The sequence below is a fragment of the Eschscholzia californica genome, unplaced genomic scaffold (genome assembly GCF_041429995.1).
Source record: "Eschscholzia californica isolate CP2 unplaced genomic scaffold, dmEscCali1.0.p SCAF_1, whole genome shotgun sequence".
Taxonomy (NCBI): domain Eukaryota; kingdom Viridiplantae; phylum Streptophyta; class Magnoliopsida; order Ranunculales; family Papaveraceae; genus Eschscholzia; species Eschscholzia californica.
The window spans coordinates 26,867,754-26,887,615 of record NW_028238198.1 but is presented as its reverse complement, the minus strand read 5'-3'; the positions used below and the strand labels follow the sequence as shown (position 1 = coordinate 26,887,615).

Sequence of the window (19,862 nt, the reverse complement as noted above, 5' to 3'; positions counted from 1 at the left end):
CTACGTGCGGTTGTGCTATCGTGAATCCCTGGGTTTCCCTGGTTTTATTTAAAATAAGCCTGCCCCATATTTAAATATGACCATGATATCAATCAAGACCCTCTGCAGTTTCATCCATGTGTTCCGTAATAGAGATGAAAACCGTTAGGCCATGTTTGGCGGACGGGAATGAAATGTGATTCCCGGGAATCACATTCCCGTAACACGATTCCCGGGAATCAGATTATTCAGTTTGATGTTTGGTTTGGCCAGGAATAGGAATTCGATTCCTGATAGATTCCTAACTTGGTGTTTGGTTCGTGTAGGAATCGGAATATAATTTTTTGTAAAATTCCTATTATATCCTTAAACTACATAAATAAAACGTCAATTTTATTATGTACTTTAATCAGTATTATTTATTCAAAATTGCAGATATGAAATAGTAACATGACACACCAATTAAATAGTATCTAAAATGCCAACAACCTTTGGTTGGAGTCGTAAAAGGTATAATCTTCCACTTCGGAGGTCAAAGGTTCGAGGGACGCTGACCATTTAAAAAAAAAATTATTTAAAATAAATAAAGGTCATGGCTAATTTTTTTTCTTTTTAAACATTATGAAATCGATTGTAATGAAAAAAGAAAAAGAGAAGAGAGAAAAAACTAGAGAGGGAAAAAAAGTTACATTTGAGCGAGAGAAAGTATTGCTATGGTGGTGGCTAACCATAGGTTTTTAATTTTTTTAGTTGTGATATTGTGTGGAGGACGATTTTAATAATAGTCATTCTAATATTTTATTAAGGATAATTTGGTCTATAAATATTAAAACAAAGCATTCCCGGGAATGGGAATCACAAACCCACCCCATTCCATGGGTTTGCTATTACCCCATTTTGAGGGAATTCTATTCCCCCGGGAATAGGATTCCCACTGCATTCCCGCGAGCCAAACAATATCAGGATTGTGATTCCCAGGAATCACATTCCATTCCCACGCGATTCCCGCGCGCCAAACATGGCCTTATGGTTTTCATCTCCTAGACATCATAGGGAATTGCGGATAGGGATTTGTTTAAATTGGGAGGTTGAACAAGAAGTACCTTCTTAACATGATGACGAACCCAATCACTCCTCAATTGTTTCGAGACCTGATCAGAAAATTACTTTAACCCCTGAATCCAAAATTCCATCAGTTTCTTTTCACCATTGATGTAGACGCAGCGGAATTAAAATAAGAACAAGAAAATAAACGAAGAACGGTAAAGAAAACTGTAAATAAACTAAAACTGTATTAACTTCAATGGTTTTTCTCTTCAATATGAATCTAACACTACAAAAATGAAGGCTATTGCCGACGGAAAAAAACTGTCGGTAACATGGGAAACACCGTCGGCAGTATACTTTGCCGACGGCACAAGAGTGTCGGCTTTAAAGCGGTAGGCAATATTACTGCCGACGACTCTGCCGACGGTTGAAAGGGTGTCGGTCCATATATTACCGACGGTATCCTAACTTCTCCCTGCCGTCGGCAGGTTCCGTAGTGATTCGTAACTAATTTTTATTGTCGACGGTGTTTCTTTTTAAAATCACTGTCGGCAATGGATTTTGGCGCCAAATTTTTTTCGCGCCCTTTATAGTTGCCCTTATTCTGCCGACGCCTTTTAGCCGTCGCTACCAAATTTTTTCGACGGAATGTATACCGTCGGCAATAACTTTCTTAATTGTTTTTAAAAATCGATTTTTGTCACCCATTGCTGCAGTATGTGATCCATAAACTGCAGCAACATAATGAAAAATTACCTGATAAACATACATTCGAAAGAAATTCATAACAAAATAACCAAAAGCATTCATATATATAATAAAACTCCTTTCTTCAACCGTCCAACATCAAAATCATTCACAACCACGGCGGTAAATTGTAAGGAATAAGGACCACATGCCATGTGCTGTGCGAAACGCTCATTGTTCCGAAGGGATTGAAACCATCACTTGCCATACCCAATCTCACATTTCTTGAGTCTGCAGCAAATGTTGGATTCTTAACATCGAAATCTTTCCAAGCTTCAGAATCTGCAGGATGCCTTAACACCCCATCTTTGTTGCGAACTTCATCATGCCATCTCATATCTGTTGCACTCTTTGATGACATGTATAGTCGTTGTAATCTTGGTTTCAAGGGGAAGTGACGAAGAATCTTTGCAGGTGTCTTTTTTTTCTCATCTTTATAGCGAGACTCGCCACACCTCGTACACTTTTCTAGCCCAGAATTTTCTTTGTAATACAACATACAATCATTCGGACATGCATCGATTTTAACATAGTTCAATCCCAAATCTGAAATCAACTTTTTGCATTGGGTAAAATTCTCAGGCAAAGTACACCCGTCAGGTAGAGCATCTCTCAGTAACTGGAGTAATAACTTGAATGACTTGTCACTCCACCCTCCAATGCATTTATAGTTCCATAATTTCATAAAAAAAGATAACATAGTCATCTTATCACAACCAGGGTATAACTGTTTCTTCGATTGTTCTAACAATCTAGCAAACTTGTTGTTCGAAGAATTGTCGTTTTCTACCCCATCAGCTGCACTATTGGTATCTCCGCCAATGTCATAAACTCCACAAATGTCTCGCACCATACCTTCTAGGTCTTCATCATCGTCAGCATCTTCTAAGACTTGTTCATTTGTAACCTCGACTGTTGTGTGCATACGACAAGTTGTAGATCTATCTTCTCCGTGACAAAACCAAGTTACGTAATTTCTCATCATCCCATTCCAAAACAAATGTCCCTCAACTGTTTCTCTATCGGCATACTTTGTATTTAAGCATTTAACACATGGACATTTAATTTTATTATCTTCAGTAACTACCCCGTGACTAAACGCATAATCCAAGAAAGAAACGACACCATCTTCGTATTTTTTTTATCTTCTGTCGGAGTTCAGCCAAGATTTATCCATGAAAGGTAACTTCATCAATACAACCCCGTGTTAGCATGACATGAACTAATACTATGTATGAAATACATTTAACATGGAATTTAAAGGATAAAGAATATGCCATTATTCAAACTCAAGCAAAAGAAGTAAGGTTCTTCATTTATGTTATTGATAAATAACATGAATATCATAAAGAATCATGAAGTTATATGCCTTGGTAGATGTATTTCTGTTTTTACTAGTAGCTAGGTAACTGAAAAAAAGAAGAAGAAGATACAAATCTGACATCTTTCCTTATAAAAGAAAGGATCCTTCACACTTATTTCTGGTTCTAAGAGGACAATGAAAGCCACAACAAAATCATCTCTGCTATATTATTCTAAGAAATCTAAATTTTGAACCTAAGAGATATAAGAATCCAATAACTCTGGTCCCGTCTATGATTTTGTTAGCATCTATTTACATGGAGTGCACTGCTAGTTAACTGCTTGGATAACAAATTAGTGCACTCTCATGGGTCATCTCGTTGTTCATCCACGATGTACACCCATCACCATAAAATACATAAAATAGACAGGTTACGAGTACGGGTACACGAGGGAGTCAATATATCTATATAAAACTAATATTAGTTTATGGAAGAGTTCGACAAAAGAGGACTGCCAAGAAAAAGAATTTTCAGATCCACATTCACAATGGACACATAAGAGACTTGAGATATCTTACTCAAATATAAGACAACATCAAAATCGTAATTTTCAGATCCACATTCACAATGGACACATTCAATAAGAAAACTAACAATGCAAATATCTTACTCAAATACAAGACAACATCTCAACTACTGAATACATATAAGAGCAAAAGTTACCGATAATAACAGCGCAAATTTCGAGTGCCTTTGGATCTTTAAAAGTGACAAATGCAGTTTTTGATTGCCCAATACCACTGCCAACAAAAACCCACAACCATAAATAAATTAGCCAAACTTGAAAAAGGAAAAACCTTTAAGAACAACAAAAGTCTCAAATAAGAAACCCTAATTACCTAAAGTATTTGACTTGAAACATGTCTTGTGTTGAAAAATGCCTCGAATATGAGTCAACATCAAAATCGTAGTTCAACTGCAGTCTTATAAATGACTATTATCAATGGAAGGGGGTCAATCTGTTTTAGGTTTTGGGTAGAGATAGTATAGTGTTAGGATTAATGAATTATAGTTTGAACAAGAACAATAAATACCCAAGAAGGGTCTGTTGTGCTTGGAATTGATACTTCTTCATATAAAAAACATATCTTGTTATGATCTTCATACTTAGAAATGGGATCTTGTCATTAGCAACATTAGGTTTTTTCTTTTCGCAGCTTTACGCGGTAAAGAATAGTATATATAAATTTTCAGGCTTTGTTTGGGTTAACGATGAGGTACGATAACTCGTAACTCGTATACTAAGTCACTACTATGGTTATGATTCCATTCTAATTTGAATAAAAACTTCATACAATTAGATCTAAATTAAGAAGCCAAAAAATTTTGCAGGAAAGAGAAAACACAATGAAAAAGCTTAGCAAATGCGAAAAAGAGAATTTGCTCCGTTTATGTAATTTGCTTGATATCCCGTATTCTAATTCGGACACTGAAAAGGTTTGTTAATATCATTATCGTGCAAACTTCTGACCTACACAATCTCATCTAGACGGATGACGGATAAAGGGTGACGAGTAGGCACTTCACTTTTACTTGAGTGTGACCATATAACTTGTCAAATGGAAAACGACACACGATGGGTGCCCGTGTCTCTTGCTTGAGTTATCATAATTTTGTTGCCAATGCAGGGAACAATATATAAAAGTGGTTAAAAAAAGGTTCATAGTTTTGGGTAATCGATCATGATATCATCTGTTTGACAATTTTTCATACTAATTCAATACAATGAGCTGCAAACAACTTCTGTACTTAATCAAACTTATTATCTTTCAACCTGATCTTTAAACCCCAATCAAAATGTGAGCTCTTCATATTCTTCCTAGATCAAATTTCCGTTCTTTCGAATAACTTACTCAGTTAATCAGCATATAGTGTATTCACTAAGAAGGATTAAACCAATCTAAAAATTCACAATGTATACAAAATTTCCAATTCCTCTATCTTCTACTACTAAAATTGGGTGAGAACATATATAAACAACAACTACCTAGTTCAAAATTAGTGCTAATAAGAAATTACCAAGTCCAGATTGGGTTTCTTGGTTGTACTAGTATCAATTCCAAGAAAGAGAAATTACTAATAAGAAATTAGTAAACAGAAGGTATGTGTATCACTAACATAATTGATAAATACAAGTGCTGAATTAGAATGGAGGAACCCTAGCTGTATCTTTAAATACCTTCTAATGGTTAGAAAATGTTTACTGCTATACTAGAAATGGTATGAAAGATGAGAGAGAGAGAGACAGGGGAGAACCTGGGTTTCGAGTTCTAATGGAGAGAAACAGCAGCAGAGATGACGCTGACCCTTCTTCGTCGTCGTCTTCTTCTAATGAAGTACTGAGAAAGAGGAACAATTTCAGAGAATTTCGATGATGGTAATGGAGTTAATAATGGAGTTGATAAATTAAGCCTTCATACCTTGTGTTTAATGGAGTTGATAATGGAGTACTGGTTAGCTAGGGCGTAAAAGGGGAAAAGAGAGATTCGTGAGTAGAGAAGGAAGAAGGAAGGGAGGTTAAGTCAGGCTAGGGCATAAAATGGGTATGGGCCGACGGCCTTTAAAAAATCCGTCGGCCAAAGGGTTTCGCGGAAAACACCGCCGACGGTGAGAAAAATCTTTTTCCGTCGGCAAATGAATTTCCAGAACTTTTCTCACCATCGCGAAAATTCGCGCCATTTATTTACCGTCGGTTCCAAGTAACACCGTCGACAAAGTCCTACCACCGACGGTTTATTAGGTTGTCGGCCGTGCCGTCGGTGAAAGGAATCGAATGGAGGCCACCGTGGTGTTATGTGCGACGGTTTTATTAGACAACCGTCGGCAATGGTCACCAATGCCGACGGTGTTTTGGTCTATCCGTCGGCTATAGACTTATGGCCGTCGATATTTTTATGTGCCGTCGGCACTGGCCGTCGCCAATAAGCCGTGTTTTTGTAGTGTAAAGACAGACTGGACCTCCTTTTATAAGATACTAGATTTTCCTAGATAGACTCAAACTAGGAATCCTAAATATTAAAGATACTCAAACATAGAAACTTCCTAAATAATAGAAATACTAACATAAGGTAATTTCCTAAACCTGGATTCATTATGAATCTTACTAAACTAGGACTCTTTCTAGACTACTAGCTTGGCCGACTAATCCCTGGACGCGTGGGTTTGCGGGCCCAGCCCGGATGCGCCTGCATCGGCTCCCCTTTCCCCAGAAGGTTCGTCTCGAACCGTTTCGATGAAGAAAACAAGGTAATGCACCCGAATACGATGAACTCTGTCACGGCGATCCGTAATTCCCACTTCGAATGAATTTTGCATTGAATGTGAAGCACAACAAAGTGTGAGTCATCATCAACTTTAGTACGGAACTCATGGTTCCATGACTTTCGCAAAGTTAATTGTACTGAATAAACAAAGTCTAGTAGATTGCTACATTGCCCGTCGTCTTGAAGTTTGATGAAAAAAATCATAAACACTACATTCATGTCGATGGGAAATTCAACCTGGAGTTTCTGTATCCAAGTCATCGTTGTATCAAACACTGCTCTAAATATCTTCTCATGCAAGATAGGAACTAGAATAGCAACAACTTCGTCAGGATTAATACTCGGACGGAAATATTTTCCTTTGAAGAATTCTTGCAATGACTGTTGAACTGTAGGGATTCCACTAGATCCAGCCAGAAGAACCACATCAGGGACGCTAATCATATTCATCTTAGCATCTCTTATAGACTTCTCAAAGGACTCCCTATACTCCCGAAAGAACTCCATATTCAATTGCTCGAACCCAACATGGGTAATGGTGGTATAAACTCTATTAGAGGCAAACGGAACTTTGTTCGCTTTCTTTAATGGAGAACTAGTGTTTTGAGACCCGAACTGATCTTCATCTTCTTTAAAAACATAACATGCCGATTCTAGCTTATTTGGTGTAAGATAGACGCACCTCGCCATATCAGTTGCTTCTTGATGGTCCACCTTTTCCCATAAGCCATCAGAGACTAAGATAAAAATTTCTATCTCTCGAGGCAAACTCAAGATTTTCGCATCAGGTTCAGCAAGTACCCAATCCTTCAGATGGATATCGCAAATGCGTCTAGAAACAGAGAGTACCCCGCGAACTCTCCAAGCACCATGGTCGATCACAACATATCCACCCTTACTTTCGCTTTGTTTTCTCTCATCCTCACGTCGAGCTGTGTAGTCTGTTGTGATGGCTTCGGCTACATCAAGTCTACATAGAACCGCCCTGCAATCACACAAGTTCGAGACGATAATGTATTTCTCGTCAATGAAGCAAGTGACACAACAAGACCCACTGCTAAAACCTTGTTTCAAAAATTCTTGGTCAGTGTTTAGATATCCTGCTTTGATGGCATCCTCTTTATCCAAATTTTCTTGAGAACTTTCCAACATTGGTAGTATATTCTTATGCAAATTCTCAGCAGCAAAATCAGATGCTTGTCGACAACCATGTCCATCATAAACACCGAGAAAACCTTTCGTTGGATCTCCATTTAACCCAGAAAGAATCTTGTGGGTATCTTCCATAACCTTTATCTTTCATTTTATACAGAAAACCCCAACTCCTGTTTTAGAATACTCAAGGGTGCTAGTATCTTCATCCATACTATGGTTGATCTTGCCCAATTGAATTTCTTGTAAACCAGAAGGAATCTGAATCATGGGTGGTCTTTTTATTTTCAAAGAAAGACTTCCAGTAGGTTTAGAAGAAGAAAGCATACTAGGATTAGTGATGTTCTTGATCTCCTTGCAAAATAACAATTTTTTGTTATTAGGGTGTAATGGTAGCTGAGAAACAAGGGCATTGTGTAATAAGGGATTGGTATATTGATCTTCATTAATTTTTTTATTGATATCTTCAACAGTAGCAGTATCTTCTCCTTGAAGAACAGCAGTCCTAATACCAACAGTGATGACATCATGATCATCTTTCATGGCCTCTTTTCTAGCGAACTCAACTGGTTGAGCAGCAAGCATATCCTTTTGTTCACTTTTTTTCAACTCCTCATATATAGAAACCTCAAGGGGCTTAAGATAAGAGTGGTTATTGGACTTCTTACTAGTATCCTCGAGTTCGACGTGTGGAACTTCGTCAGCTAGATAATCATCATCGTATTCTTCAACTTCTTTGTGTTCTTCTCTTTCTTCTTCCTTATTGAAAGATAAAATAGACGATGAATATGGTTGACGTATTATTGTCTTGATGTCGTTCACCACATGTTGAACCTTAACTAAATCGGGTAATAACGATGGAACTGTTTCAAAAAAAGACGGTTGTGGTTGTTGTGGTGGTGAATAGGAAAGAGAAGATGATTGTGTTGGTGGTGGAGGTGAATACGGTTGTATAAGAGGTGGTGAATACGGTACCGGTGTAAAATAAGAGTATGAAGGTTGCGGTGGTGGTGGTGATTGTGGTGAATAATAAGTGTAAGGAGGTGGTGGTGTAGAAAACAACGGTGGTGAGTACTGTGGTGGTGTATATGAGGACGGAGGTGTTGTATAGGAGTAGTATGGATGTGAAGTTGTATAAGACAATGGTGGTGTTGGTGACGGTGATGATGAATACGGTGGTGACTTCGGCGGTGGTGAATGATTAGAGTACGGAGGTGGTGACGGTTGGTATTGACGAGGAGACGGTTGTGGAGTATTTTCTCGTGCGATTTCTCCCGGATTCCAATGATAATTGTACGAGTTGTTATTCACATATAAACATGAAGAACATGAGCATTGATTCGTTATCTCTTGATGAGTATAATCTGATTGAATATAATCATCTTGACGAATATAATACGATTGATACGGATTTAACTGGTCTGGAATTTTTTTTCCAGAATCATTAGCCCAAAATTTTGGTGGCTCTGATACCACATGATGTAGACGCAGCGGAATTAAAATAAGAACAAGAAAATAAACGAAGAACGGTAAAGAAAACTGTAAATAAATTAAAACTGTAATAACTTCAATGGTTTTTCTCTTCAATATGAATCTAAAGACAGACTGGACCTCCTTTTATAAGATACTAGACTTTCCTAGATAGACTCAAACTAAGAATCCTAAATATTAAAGATACTCAAACATAGAAACTTCCTAAATAATAGAAATACTAACATAAGGTAATTTCCTAAACTTGGATTCATTATGAATCTTACTAAACTAGGACTCTTTCTAGACTACTAGCTTGGCCGATTAATCCCTGGACGTGTGGGTTTGCGGACCCAGCCCGGATGCGCCTGCATCAACCATCATCAAACCCTAATTTCCATTATCTTTCTTTTCTAGTGGAGGGGTGTCGTTTAAGAAACCACGTTTTCCCGCCAACTATGGTTTGATGAGATAGTTATCTCGAGCGTTGACTGTCCATATATGACAGGTTGATTGCCTATATAGATAGGATAGTGCTTATGATACTACTGAAATAAATAATTAATCCCAACCCTCGACGTGAGAGATTGCTTAAGCATGAAAGCACCCTCCTCAAACGTGTCCAATATTTTTGCTTATGCAATGGTTTTTTTTTTTAAGAGGCAACCATATTTTTTAAGATATCTATAAGGAAATTTTAAATGCACTCACTATCTTTGTTATTGACACTCACATCTAAGTTACATCTAAATTTTTAAGTTGTTTTTTGTTCAAATCGAATGTACAACTAAAAATGGTGTCTACCACCCTTTGCTGCAGCAGATGGACACCCCTCTTAAGCATATAAGGTCGTGGGATCGAGTCTCGGTGGAAGCAGTTTGTCATCAAGATTTCTCTCATGTGATTTAGGCAATATATAAAGTAAATAATATAATAAATTTGTCGGGCTTTACCTCTTTCATATTATCGGGGTTTAGGCCTCTTTCTTTATGGTTCAAATTTAGCGGTAATCGTGCTCATCACATCTTAATGATGTATCAATGCCTTCTAACGACTAACATAGATGGTAGTCGATTTCTAAAGAAAAAGTAAAAATGATAAGGGTATATGTTATAGGTTTAAAATTTTAGTGATCAAATGATGATTTTGTAATTGTTGAACAGTTTGTGTCAAAGAAGTCAAAAACCCCGTCGCATCTCCACAAGGGATTGACGTGGATGGAGCTGGCGGGCTTTCAAAGCTCAATTCATTCATGACTGCCCAACGACCTCATTTTGACTTTTTCTCACCTAAACCTAATCCGTTTTCAATTCCTTTGTTCCATATGCCTCTTTCATGTATGTATGTTTTCATGCCACACTAAACAATTTCATCCACCATACATCATATATATTTTGGGTTATGACCTTCAATGATAGTTGAATTATAAGTAATATGTGATCTCATCTCGTTAAGCCAATGGGGAGCAGTTCTTTCTTCCTAACGAGGGGAGCCCATTGATTAGCGATGACGTAGATGTAAAGTATCAACATTATCATACATTGTATGGTCATTAATATTGTGAAGAAAATAAAGGATAGACAAGCTCATTCTTACAAGTCACTTTCGAGGAGAGTTAAGCCCAAAAAAGAGGAATTAAGTTTGGTTTAGCCGAATTATGGGGCAGGCGAAGAGTTGCTATTGTGTCTAATCTATGGCCGTATATGCTTAATGTCATGAAAAGATGATACAACACCTTGAAAATTATGCACTTTCAAATGAGACCGACACACTTAGGAGAAAATTGGAGAAATGCACTACACGACATGTTAAATCGATGCAAAATTAACCAAGTTAGGTACTATTTGCATAAGATCAAACGAAGAGGAGGAACTGTCATATTCTTCGAGGAAGTTAGCTTAGCACTCCACTTAAGGGAGATCGGAGATGCATATAATTTTCTTTTCGGAGTTTGTTGCTTGCTTTACTTCTTTACTTATTTATTTTTGATAATTGGGTATTTTACCTGTTTGGCAATTATAAATAATCACATATTTTATTCATTGTTATAAAACAAAAATAACTAGTAAATAAATCATTGATGATACATTTGAGTTTGGCAAACATCACATGTTTTGTTGTTTGTTCTAAAATATAAATAATTGGTACCTTATACAAACATACACATATTATATATAATCTTCTCTTTATGTCTCGAAATCAACTATTGAAATTTGTATACTAAAGAATTTTGATGGTCACAAGTGAAATATGTATAGTTTATATCATGCCGTCTAAAGAAAAAACAACATAACCTTGTATGTTTGTGGACAATTATAAAAGTGGCAACCTTCACTAGTGTATATGAAAATGATATCCATCTGCTTATCTTAATTATTTAGTCAAGTCTACAACTGAAGAAAGAAATGAAAACAAAATGCCTACATCCCAAAGAAAAAAAGGCAGCTGCTTTAAGAAGATGGGTTAGACAAGATGCTGACTAGGATTTGATAGAAAGTAATTGACCTTTGAATGTACTATAAAATGATGGCCCTAGGTAGAAACATTGCGTTGCTTTTAGGGCACAAGTGTATCTGTAGCCTCATATTTTGACCATAATATAAATTCATCAATATGGTCCCTTGCGTAGAAAGGCAAGTCACCCTTAGAACTTTTTTTTTTTTTGTTGAAAGTTGAAACCCTTAGATACCTTGGAAAGCAAGAAAAAAAAGATTTTTCGATTATGGGAAATGAGACGGTTATAGGTCTTATAGGTAGTGTTGTTTGGTGCTCAAACTTGTCACATAGATCTCTTAATTTGACTACTAGGTGATTCAAGTAAATGGGACCAATAATTTTAAAATTCTCATTGATCAAAGCTCACCTATGCTGAATTTTTAGACATGTTAAATCAAATTTTTGACTATTGGGGTGTAAACTAAAATACATATAAAAACAAATAAATATCCACCTCAAATTTAAGTTGGGTTTTTAAGTTACAGTAAACACAAAGAACACAATAACCCTTGTCATATTTAAGATTATCATCCGTATTGTTCTTATTTCAATAGTTGAATAGATCTGCTCATCATTTTGCAATCAATTGAATAGATCATCATTTGAAGATAGTGGAATAGATACTTTTTAATAGTTTGGGAGAGCATGAGAGAGTTGCAAAAGAAGGTCACTGCAAGATAAAACAAGGTCCAAGTTTTAGAACATCCTAAAAAAATTTCGGAGAATAAAAATTTTAGTCAACAAAATTTAGCATAGGCGCATATTCATTTTGAGTCCAAAATTTAACTCTTTTTTTTACTTATTTATTTATTTATTTTTGTCTCTTAATTTTCACCTTCTCTCTCATGTTTGTTCTAGGACACAGCTTTGGGGAAAGCTAAAAAGTTTCCGGAGAAGAGGTGGAAAACCAAAAAAACTCGATCCAAACGCACCTTATCTCTCTTCTCCGGCCAACACTCCCTCTCCGGCAACCAGATCTCACTCTCTCCCCTCTATCTCTCTCCTCTCTGGCAACTTTTCTCTCTCCTCTCTATCTTCTCTCTCTTCTCTATCTTCTCTCTCTCTCTTTTCTCTGTATTTCTCTCTTCTCTCTCTCTCTAAGTTCCAGCGAAGGGAATGGTCCCTTCGCCGGAACCCTTCGTCTGGTTTTCCAGACGAAGGTCGTCTGGATCTGGAGTCTAGATCCAAACGAGTTTCGCCTGGATCTGGACTCCAGATCCAGGCAAGCTTCGCCTGGTTCTACCATACGAAGCTTCGTCTGGTAGAACCAGACGAGGGCCCAGTCCCCTTAGCCGGAAAATGAAAAAAAAAAAAAAAAAAAAAGAGGAAAGAGGGGAGGAGATGGGAGAAAGAGAGGGATGAAGAGAGAGAGATGGATGACCGCAGTTGTCGCCGAAAATAATGGCCGCCGAAGTTGATGTTGGTGAGAAAGAAGATGGTGGAAGAAGAAATTGGTAGTGTTTTGAGGAAACAAAAAAAAGTTTGTTTCCACCCAAAACTTATTGCCCCGGAAATTTTGCTTATTTCCCGAAAACACTGGCCTTGTTCTATCTCTCATTGTTTCTCTCCCCCAGAGTTTCTCTTGTTTTGTCTCTCTTTCTCTCTCTATCTCTCTCTTTATTTTCCATAGATATTTTGAATGCTCGAAATCGAAGCCTTAATTTATGGACAATGACGTTGCAGCCGGAATTTTGTCCAGACAAATTGTCAATGTTAATAAGCCACAACCCTTCGACTTCCTGCTTAGTTACAAACTTTTTCACTAATAACAGTCACCGTGTTAACAAAACATGTACTTTTGTCTTCTTAAATGCTAATTAAGAAGAGAGAGTGATTATTTTGTACTAAAGCTTGTTACAACTAGGTTGATTATGCAACTTACTATTTGCCTCTTAAAAAAAATTTACTATTTGCCTAATTATATAATATCACCCAATGAAAAAAAATCAAGTTGTAACAAGCTTTAGTACAAAACAATCACTCTCTATTCTTAATTAGCATTTAAGAAGACAAACATCTAGTGGCGTAAGCAGTGACCTGGCAGTGATTAGGACGCGAGTCTTGAGAGTGGACCACAACAAATGATTTGTCGCTTTCTCTCTTTATAATTAATGCATACTAATTACTGCTAACCCATAAATTAATCTACTCTCACATTTCAACAACATTCCATGATTAAGAAGAAAAATAATTTTTATTTAGCCATCTTTCATTGGTAATGTGGTTTTTGCCTCCAACGGGGATCAAGAGGGAATAAGTATTTGGTTTGGTGGGATTTAAATGAAAGCAAATAAAAAGATTAGTTTTTAGGGTCTAGCCAGTGTAAGCTCAAAAACAAAATATATGAGGTGTAAGGTCCTAACCCAATAAAAAATAAGTAATAAATTTATTCATGCCAATACACAAATACACCACTAATATGTTAATTATTTAGTAAAAAAGTAGATTTGTATAGAACCCAGCTTTGTGTTTTACGCAACAGAAACTAAGTTGCATAAAATAAAACAATTAAAAATTTATGATTATTTACATTTTACTTTATACAGTAAAATAACAGTGTCATTCAGAAAATGATTTGTTTGGTGAATCCTAACTAAAGTTAAGTTTTTTGAAGATTTTGTTTTAATATTAGACTTATAGTGCTCTTAAGCCACATGTTTAATTTGGATCTTAGACAAAAAACTTGATTTGTTTGACGAGAAGGTACCATACATGTTAACGTGACCCTAATTTGCATTGTTTTTATGTACCATTATAGTCATATAATTGGAGGGGTTGGACTTTGGAGATACAATTATAATATTCTCTTCTATAAAGAACATTATTGTGAAATATCATCATATTTTAAGAAATTAGTCGATCAAGAAAAAATGATGTGAAAATTTACAATAATATGACCACCCAAGCAATTTAACTTTTAAAGGAAGAGAAATTCCACTAGTGCACACAAATTTTGATGACTTGATAGCATGACTAATTTAGTAATCCTATCTAAACGATGATCATCTACCAAATCGTTTTAAGGTCACAAGTTTCATTGACTACCATTAAAGAAGTGTAAACCCAAATAATTTTGTGACGAAATAAAATTGTTTTATAATATCACTTGGTACTACCAGGTAAATAGTTTGAGAACGATTAGAGTATATTAAGTAATTACTTACTAGAGTATGGTAGTTCAGAACGATTGAAGTATGTGGCTTACTAAATTACGAATGCCATTGACATCTTTTAAGAAAAAACATCACTTGGTTAGTTGGTTGTGGTAGAGCAGGTGAGTATGATACAATGGCCCACTTGCCAAACACAACTTTTAAGTAGTAAGGCATTTAGTGATGAGAATCACATTCATAAAATACCAAATCTTAACTAAGAGCATCTCCAATGCAAAATTCAAAAAAATCTCAATTCGTCCTATTTGTCAAGTTCCAATTGAGATTCTCACTCCTAGGTGTCTAAAATAGAGATCTTCAATTCTTGTATGTCTCCAATGCAACACTCTAAACTCTTTTATTTTACTTACGTGTCATGGTTATTTTTGTAAAAAAATAATTAGTTATTTTGGAAATATACGAAGACTTGATTTCTATTGGTTGAAATTTAAATATTGATGAGTTGGACAATTAGAGATATCTCAAGAGGACACTCTGAAAATAGAGTGTCATCTTGAGATATCTCTATTCCACTCTCGACACATCATCTTTGAGATCTTAGTTGAGTTTTGCATTGGAGATGATTTTTTAAGAAAAACTCAGAAAATCCTATGTGGCACTCCGAGTTTCTAAGATTGAGTTTTGCATTGGAGATGCTCTAAGCCCTTCTCTTGGAACTTTCCTCCCCACTCTTCTAAAATAGAATATTTTCTAGTATTTTTTTCTTCTCAATTCTTTCTGGTTGGTGGCCAATCTGACGTCTCACTAAAACAAAAGATTTCTACCTAAATAATAAATTAAAACCATCATCTTTTTAAAGTATAAAGTTTAGGATTATCTGTCAGATTCTACTTAGAGAATTAGAAAATTATCAAAACAGAACTAATAATCACTAGTATAGCAAATGTTTAATAGTTATTTATAGTTGAGTGGTTAAAGTGTTGTCACGACTTAAGATATTGTTCGATGATCAAAGAGTATTGGGACACTTCTCTGTATTGCACTGAAAGATGGATTGTTTTTATGTTTGTCTTGTCGTAGTTAAATTTGTAATCTCATACAAAATTTCAAAATTCACACATTTTTATTTTGAGGTGTTTTACTCATGTATCTATCTAAAATCTCTTAGATGTATTTGTGGCCAGATCGCCAGGAGTTGTTTCATTTGTTTATTTGAAGAAAAAGATGTTTGAAAGTAAGGTTGCTTCTAGGAAGTTCTTGAATTTTCTTACAATTAGAAACACCAAATTTTATTTTTCCTGTTTAAAAAAGGTTAATGCTTTTTCATGACTATGACTGAAGTGAATATTTTGTTTATTAAGAGTCAAATAAATTGTTTCTTTGGCTCTCTTGTTTTCTTTGGTTTACTTTTCTTTGAACACCTCATTGCTCATTTAGGATGTTTTTTTTGTCTCACTTTTCAAATGTGTATAGTGCATAGTGCAGTGTTTCATGTGAGTACTAAACTTCATGAGAATCACATTTCTTTAACTTCTCAAGATTTTTAGTCAAATGAGAGTTGAGAAGCTCCTTTTTGGATTGTCGGTCGGATAAGGTTGTGTGAAGGCGTTTGTTTTTTAAGTTAGTCCTCTGTACAATTGAAAATTCTGCTATTTACTAAAATCATTCTAAACTTTTGTAACACCAACAATCTAAAATTTTAATAGAGATTACCACGGTAACCGAAAACAAGAAGTACTAGATAATTTAGCTCCATTAATATCAAATGATTAACTCCATTAAACTAATAATTATTTGGGGAAGAACAAGAAATACAATATGAATGAATGAAGCTCAACCTTCTCACCTAAATCATGACCAGCCTATCTATATTCTAACTTCTCTTCAGACTAGTGACATATAATTATATCCTTTTCTAACATTGATATTTTACATTTGTTTTAAAGTTTACGCTTATGTTACAATTTACATCACAGTACAAGCATCCGGATTCTCATCGCTAAACATCTGAGGTGGGTGTGCAGGTTCAACCGCGTACCCATACCCATACGCATGATTAGACCCGTACCCGTTTCCATGATTGTGCCCGTATCCACTCGGACCACTCCCATGGTTGTGATCGTAGACGTAGCCATTACTGGGGCCATACCCATAACCAAGACTTGGACTAGGTTCATAACCGTACCCGAAAATGCTGGGAGAACCATAATACTCCATCTTGTTTGCGTCAATATTAACGGCCTTGCTCACGGCAGGTTCTTCAAGATTGGGCGCAAAACTAACAGACTTTTTCTCACCACCATCTTTGCCCTTTTTCTCTCCACCACCATCTTTGCCCTTCTTGTCTTCACCACCACCCTCACCGTCTTTGCCTTTCTTGTCTCCACCACCGACGTCTTTGCTCTTCTTGTCTCCACCACTATCACCACCACCATCTTTACCCTTCTTGTCTCCACCACCGGCAGCTCCGTCTTCTTTCTTGGGTGGCGGGGGAACAACCTCAACGTTTCGCCTGAACTTTTCTTTCAAATAAGGGGCAAGAGCTTTAGCATCCATAGTTCCTTTGACCATTACTAGATCCTTCTTTGCATCTACTGATACCTCATTGACTCCTGAATTAATCAAAATTTTAAAACCAAGTTAAATACAGAACTATATGAAAATAAGGACACCAGACTTGTGGGGGTATAAAATATTTATTTTGTCAGAGTCGTCTGAATGACTATTGATAAACTTCAGATCCATTTGATTTTAAGTTGATTTTGAATTTATATGATCCAGCCGAACCCCGCCTAGATATACAGTTAGATCAACTAATCTACTTGTTAGGTTTTTATATTATCGAAATAAAATTATAAAGTTGAATCAAACAATATTATACCTTTAATTTTGGAGATACACCTCTTAATTTTGTGAATACATCCTTCACAATGTAATGGCATTTTCAACACAACAGCTGTCACCTGAACCTGAAAGAATTATAAAAAAAAGACATATAATCAATTTTTTATGCTTTTAGATCCAAGAATATTCCAAATGAGCAAATAGAGTTAGTCCTTATTGACTCACTATACACGTGGGTGAACAAAACCATATTTTTGACAGTCACTGAAGTCAATTATAGACTTCGAATTCAACATCCACACACGACCTACTATCGTGCGCACTACGCGTATTTTAATATAGTAAGTGCACGTTAGTTACCTCTTTGATTTTCTTCTCCTCTGTTTTCTTTTCTTCTGATTTCTTCTCGTCGGTTTTCTTTCCGGCATCACCGCCGCCGCCGTCTTTCTTAGCCGCAGGAGATAGAATTTCAACCTTCTTATTCCCTTTTGATTCTATCTTCTCTTTCAGCTTCAATAGATCAACTTTTCCGATTACCAGAATCTCACCTTTATCAGTATCTCCCTTACATTTCTCCACACCTTCATCAAAATCAAACTATTAAACCTCCACTGAAAACCCTAATTTGAAAAACAAAAAGAAAAAGAAATTGAATTGAAGGTTAATAAATTAACAGATTAAGAAGAAAAAGATGATACCTTTGAAATGTTTGATAGATTTGATAACTTTCTTCATACAACCATCACAATGCAAATCAACCTTAAAAACAGTAGTAGTAACTCCATCATCTTTCTTTCCACCATTTTCCTGTTTCTTTTCTCCTTGATCAAGTTTCTGTAATCATAAAAATGCAAAATATTTATCAGAATAGTTCCACGTGGAAGAAGTACGGAGATGACAAGGGTCAGTTACTTCACAACATTCTGAATTTGACCGGAGTCGACTTAGACTTCTAGTCAGATTTCATAACTGACTTACGAAGAAAAGAAACAGAATCCATGGACTAATTGGGATATTGAAGAATACTAACCTCACCCATTACTCAGTGAATTTTTCTTCTTCTTGTTTTGTTTGTGGTTTGGAATGTTTGGGGATTTGAAAATGAAGTCAAGGTTTTAAATAGGCCATAAAATGAGTGGAGTTTGGTTGGTTGGTTGGATGGATGAGATCATGTATGATGTGTGGATATGCATAAAATGGGTTATGGTGTATGATGTTGATATTTCATCCCATCATTATCATTCAAAATGAGGGTGCTACTTGCTGACTGATTGAGAATAGGAAGCATCTATGATCCACCCACCGTTTCACAAGATGATAAATTTGTGATTGACTAATGACGTATTTGCCCTCGTATTCAGCCGGCTATTTTTTGCCGCCATTTTCTGTTCTTTTAGACCTTAATTAGGTCAAAAAGTGAGTGAGTTATATAGTATAAATTAATCCCACTTGGAATGTGAGACAAAGTGTGACACTTATTAAGCTTTGGTCTACTTGTGAGGTTGGTTGTAATGAAAACCGTGAGCCCCTAAACTCCAATGAGGACAAGCTCACTGATGGTGGCTCTTATAAGAGAGGAGAATATATCTGGTGACTGGAGACTCTATAAGCACACCTATTATTATAGATAAGTTCGGATGTATAGCCACTAAAAATAATTTTGAAAATATAATATGAGCTCTAGGTGATATATTTTGAAGATGTAATCATATCATCGTAAATTTTAAAAGTAAGTTTGGAAAGTCTAATTATTTTCTTTGAGAGGAAAGTCCAATTTTTTTTTTTTGAGAGGCGAAGTCTAATCTTAGTCACTCAAAGGAAATGTTAGTACACAAGTCTTCCCTGTTTAGTCAACAGTTGGCAGCCCAAGTGGTTCCAAGGTGTTGAAATAAATTCCAGAAATTCCTGGAGGTCTCAGGTTCAGGTTCGAATCCCATAGAAGGTGAAATATTTGATTATTTGAATTAGGATTACGTAGTAATAATAAAGTTGTTGGACTTCAGGTCGTAGGTAATAATAAAGTTGTTAGGCTTCAGGGCATTGTCTTTGTTCGGCTATAGGCCCGGTGTTGTTAATGTTTGAGTGGCAGTTATCGAGCTTATCACATCTATGATGTATCAAATACCAAATATCACGACGTACGTAGATCGTAGTCGTCTTTTGGCCGAAGGAGGCCCTAAAGTCGATTCCAGATCAGCGCCTTTCCCACGAAATAATGGACTAAAAACTTCTTTGAGAATGAATCTTGAAAAATATTTTCAGATTTCAATTAATAAACCAAAAAGGGTAAGGTCATAAAGTAGTGGATCATATAGTAATTTGCAGAATAAGGTAGGATTCAAAAAGTTATAGAGCAAGAACTATGAATTTCCCGCCAATTAATACAC

The 19,862-nt window shown here is 36.0% G+C and overlaps 1 protein-coding gene, 1 long non-coding RNA gene and 1 pseudogene across 3 annotated transcripts; all 3 read right to left on the bottom strand.

Annotated features, from left to right (window-relative positions):
• Positions 1-1,891: 1,891 nt before the first annotated feature.
• Positions 1,892-5,726, bottom strand: LOC147565608 (uncharacterized). Of its 2 annotated transcripts, XR_015237313.1 has the most exons (4): positions 5,558-5,726; positions 5,394-5,476; positions 3,801-3,877; positions 1,892-2,959 (listed from the first exon to the last, which is right to left on the bottom strand). It is a non-coding gene; the product is annotated as an uncharacterized LOC147565608 (long non-coding RNA). The 2 variants fall into 2 exon arrangements; XR_015237312.1 differs by lacking the exon at positions 1,892-2,959 and having other exon boundaries at positions 3,320-3,877.
• An 826-nt stretch (positions 5,727-6,552) lies between these two features.
• LOC147565607 (putative protein phosphatase 2C 2) lies at positions 6,553-8,137 on the bottom strand (annotated as a pseudogene).
• Positions 8,138-16,386: 8,249 nt separating this feature from the next.
• On the bottom strand, positions 16,387-18,709 carry LOC147565606 (heavy metal-associated isoprenylated plant protein 3-like). The gene is made up of 5 exons (XM_086652089.1): positions 18,506-18,709; positions 18,174-18,309; positions 17,836-18,056; positions 17,513-17,600; positions 16,387-17,243 (listed from the first exon to the last, which is right to left on the bottom strand). Exons 1-5 carry the CDS (start codon positions 18,512-18,514, stop codon positions 16,597-16,599), a joined length of 1,101 nt encoding a protein of 366 aa, XP_086508215.1. The 5' UTR covers positions 18,515-18,709; the 3' UTR covers positions 16,387-16,596.
• Between the last annotated feature and the right edge of the window lie 1,153 nt (positions 18,710-19,862).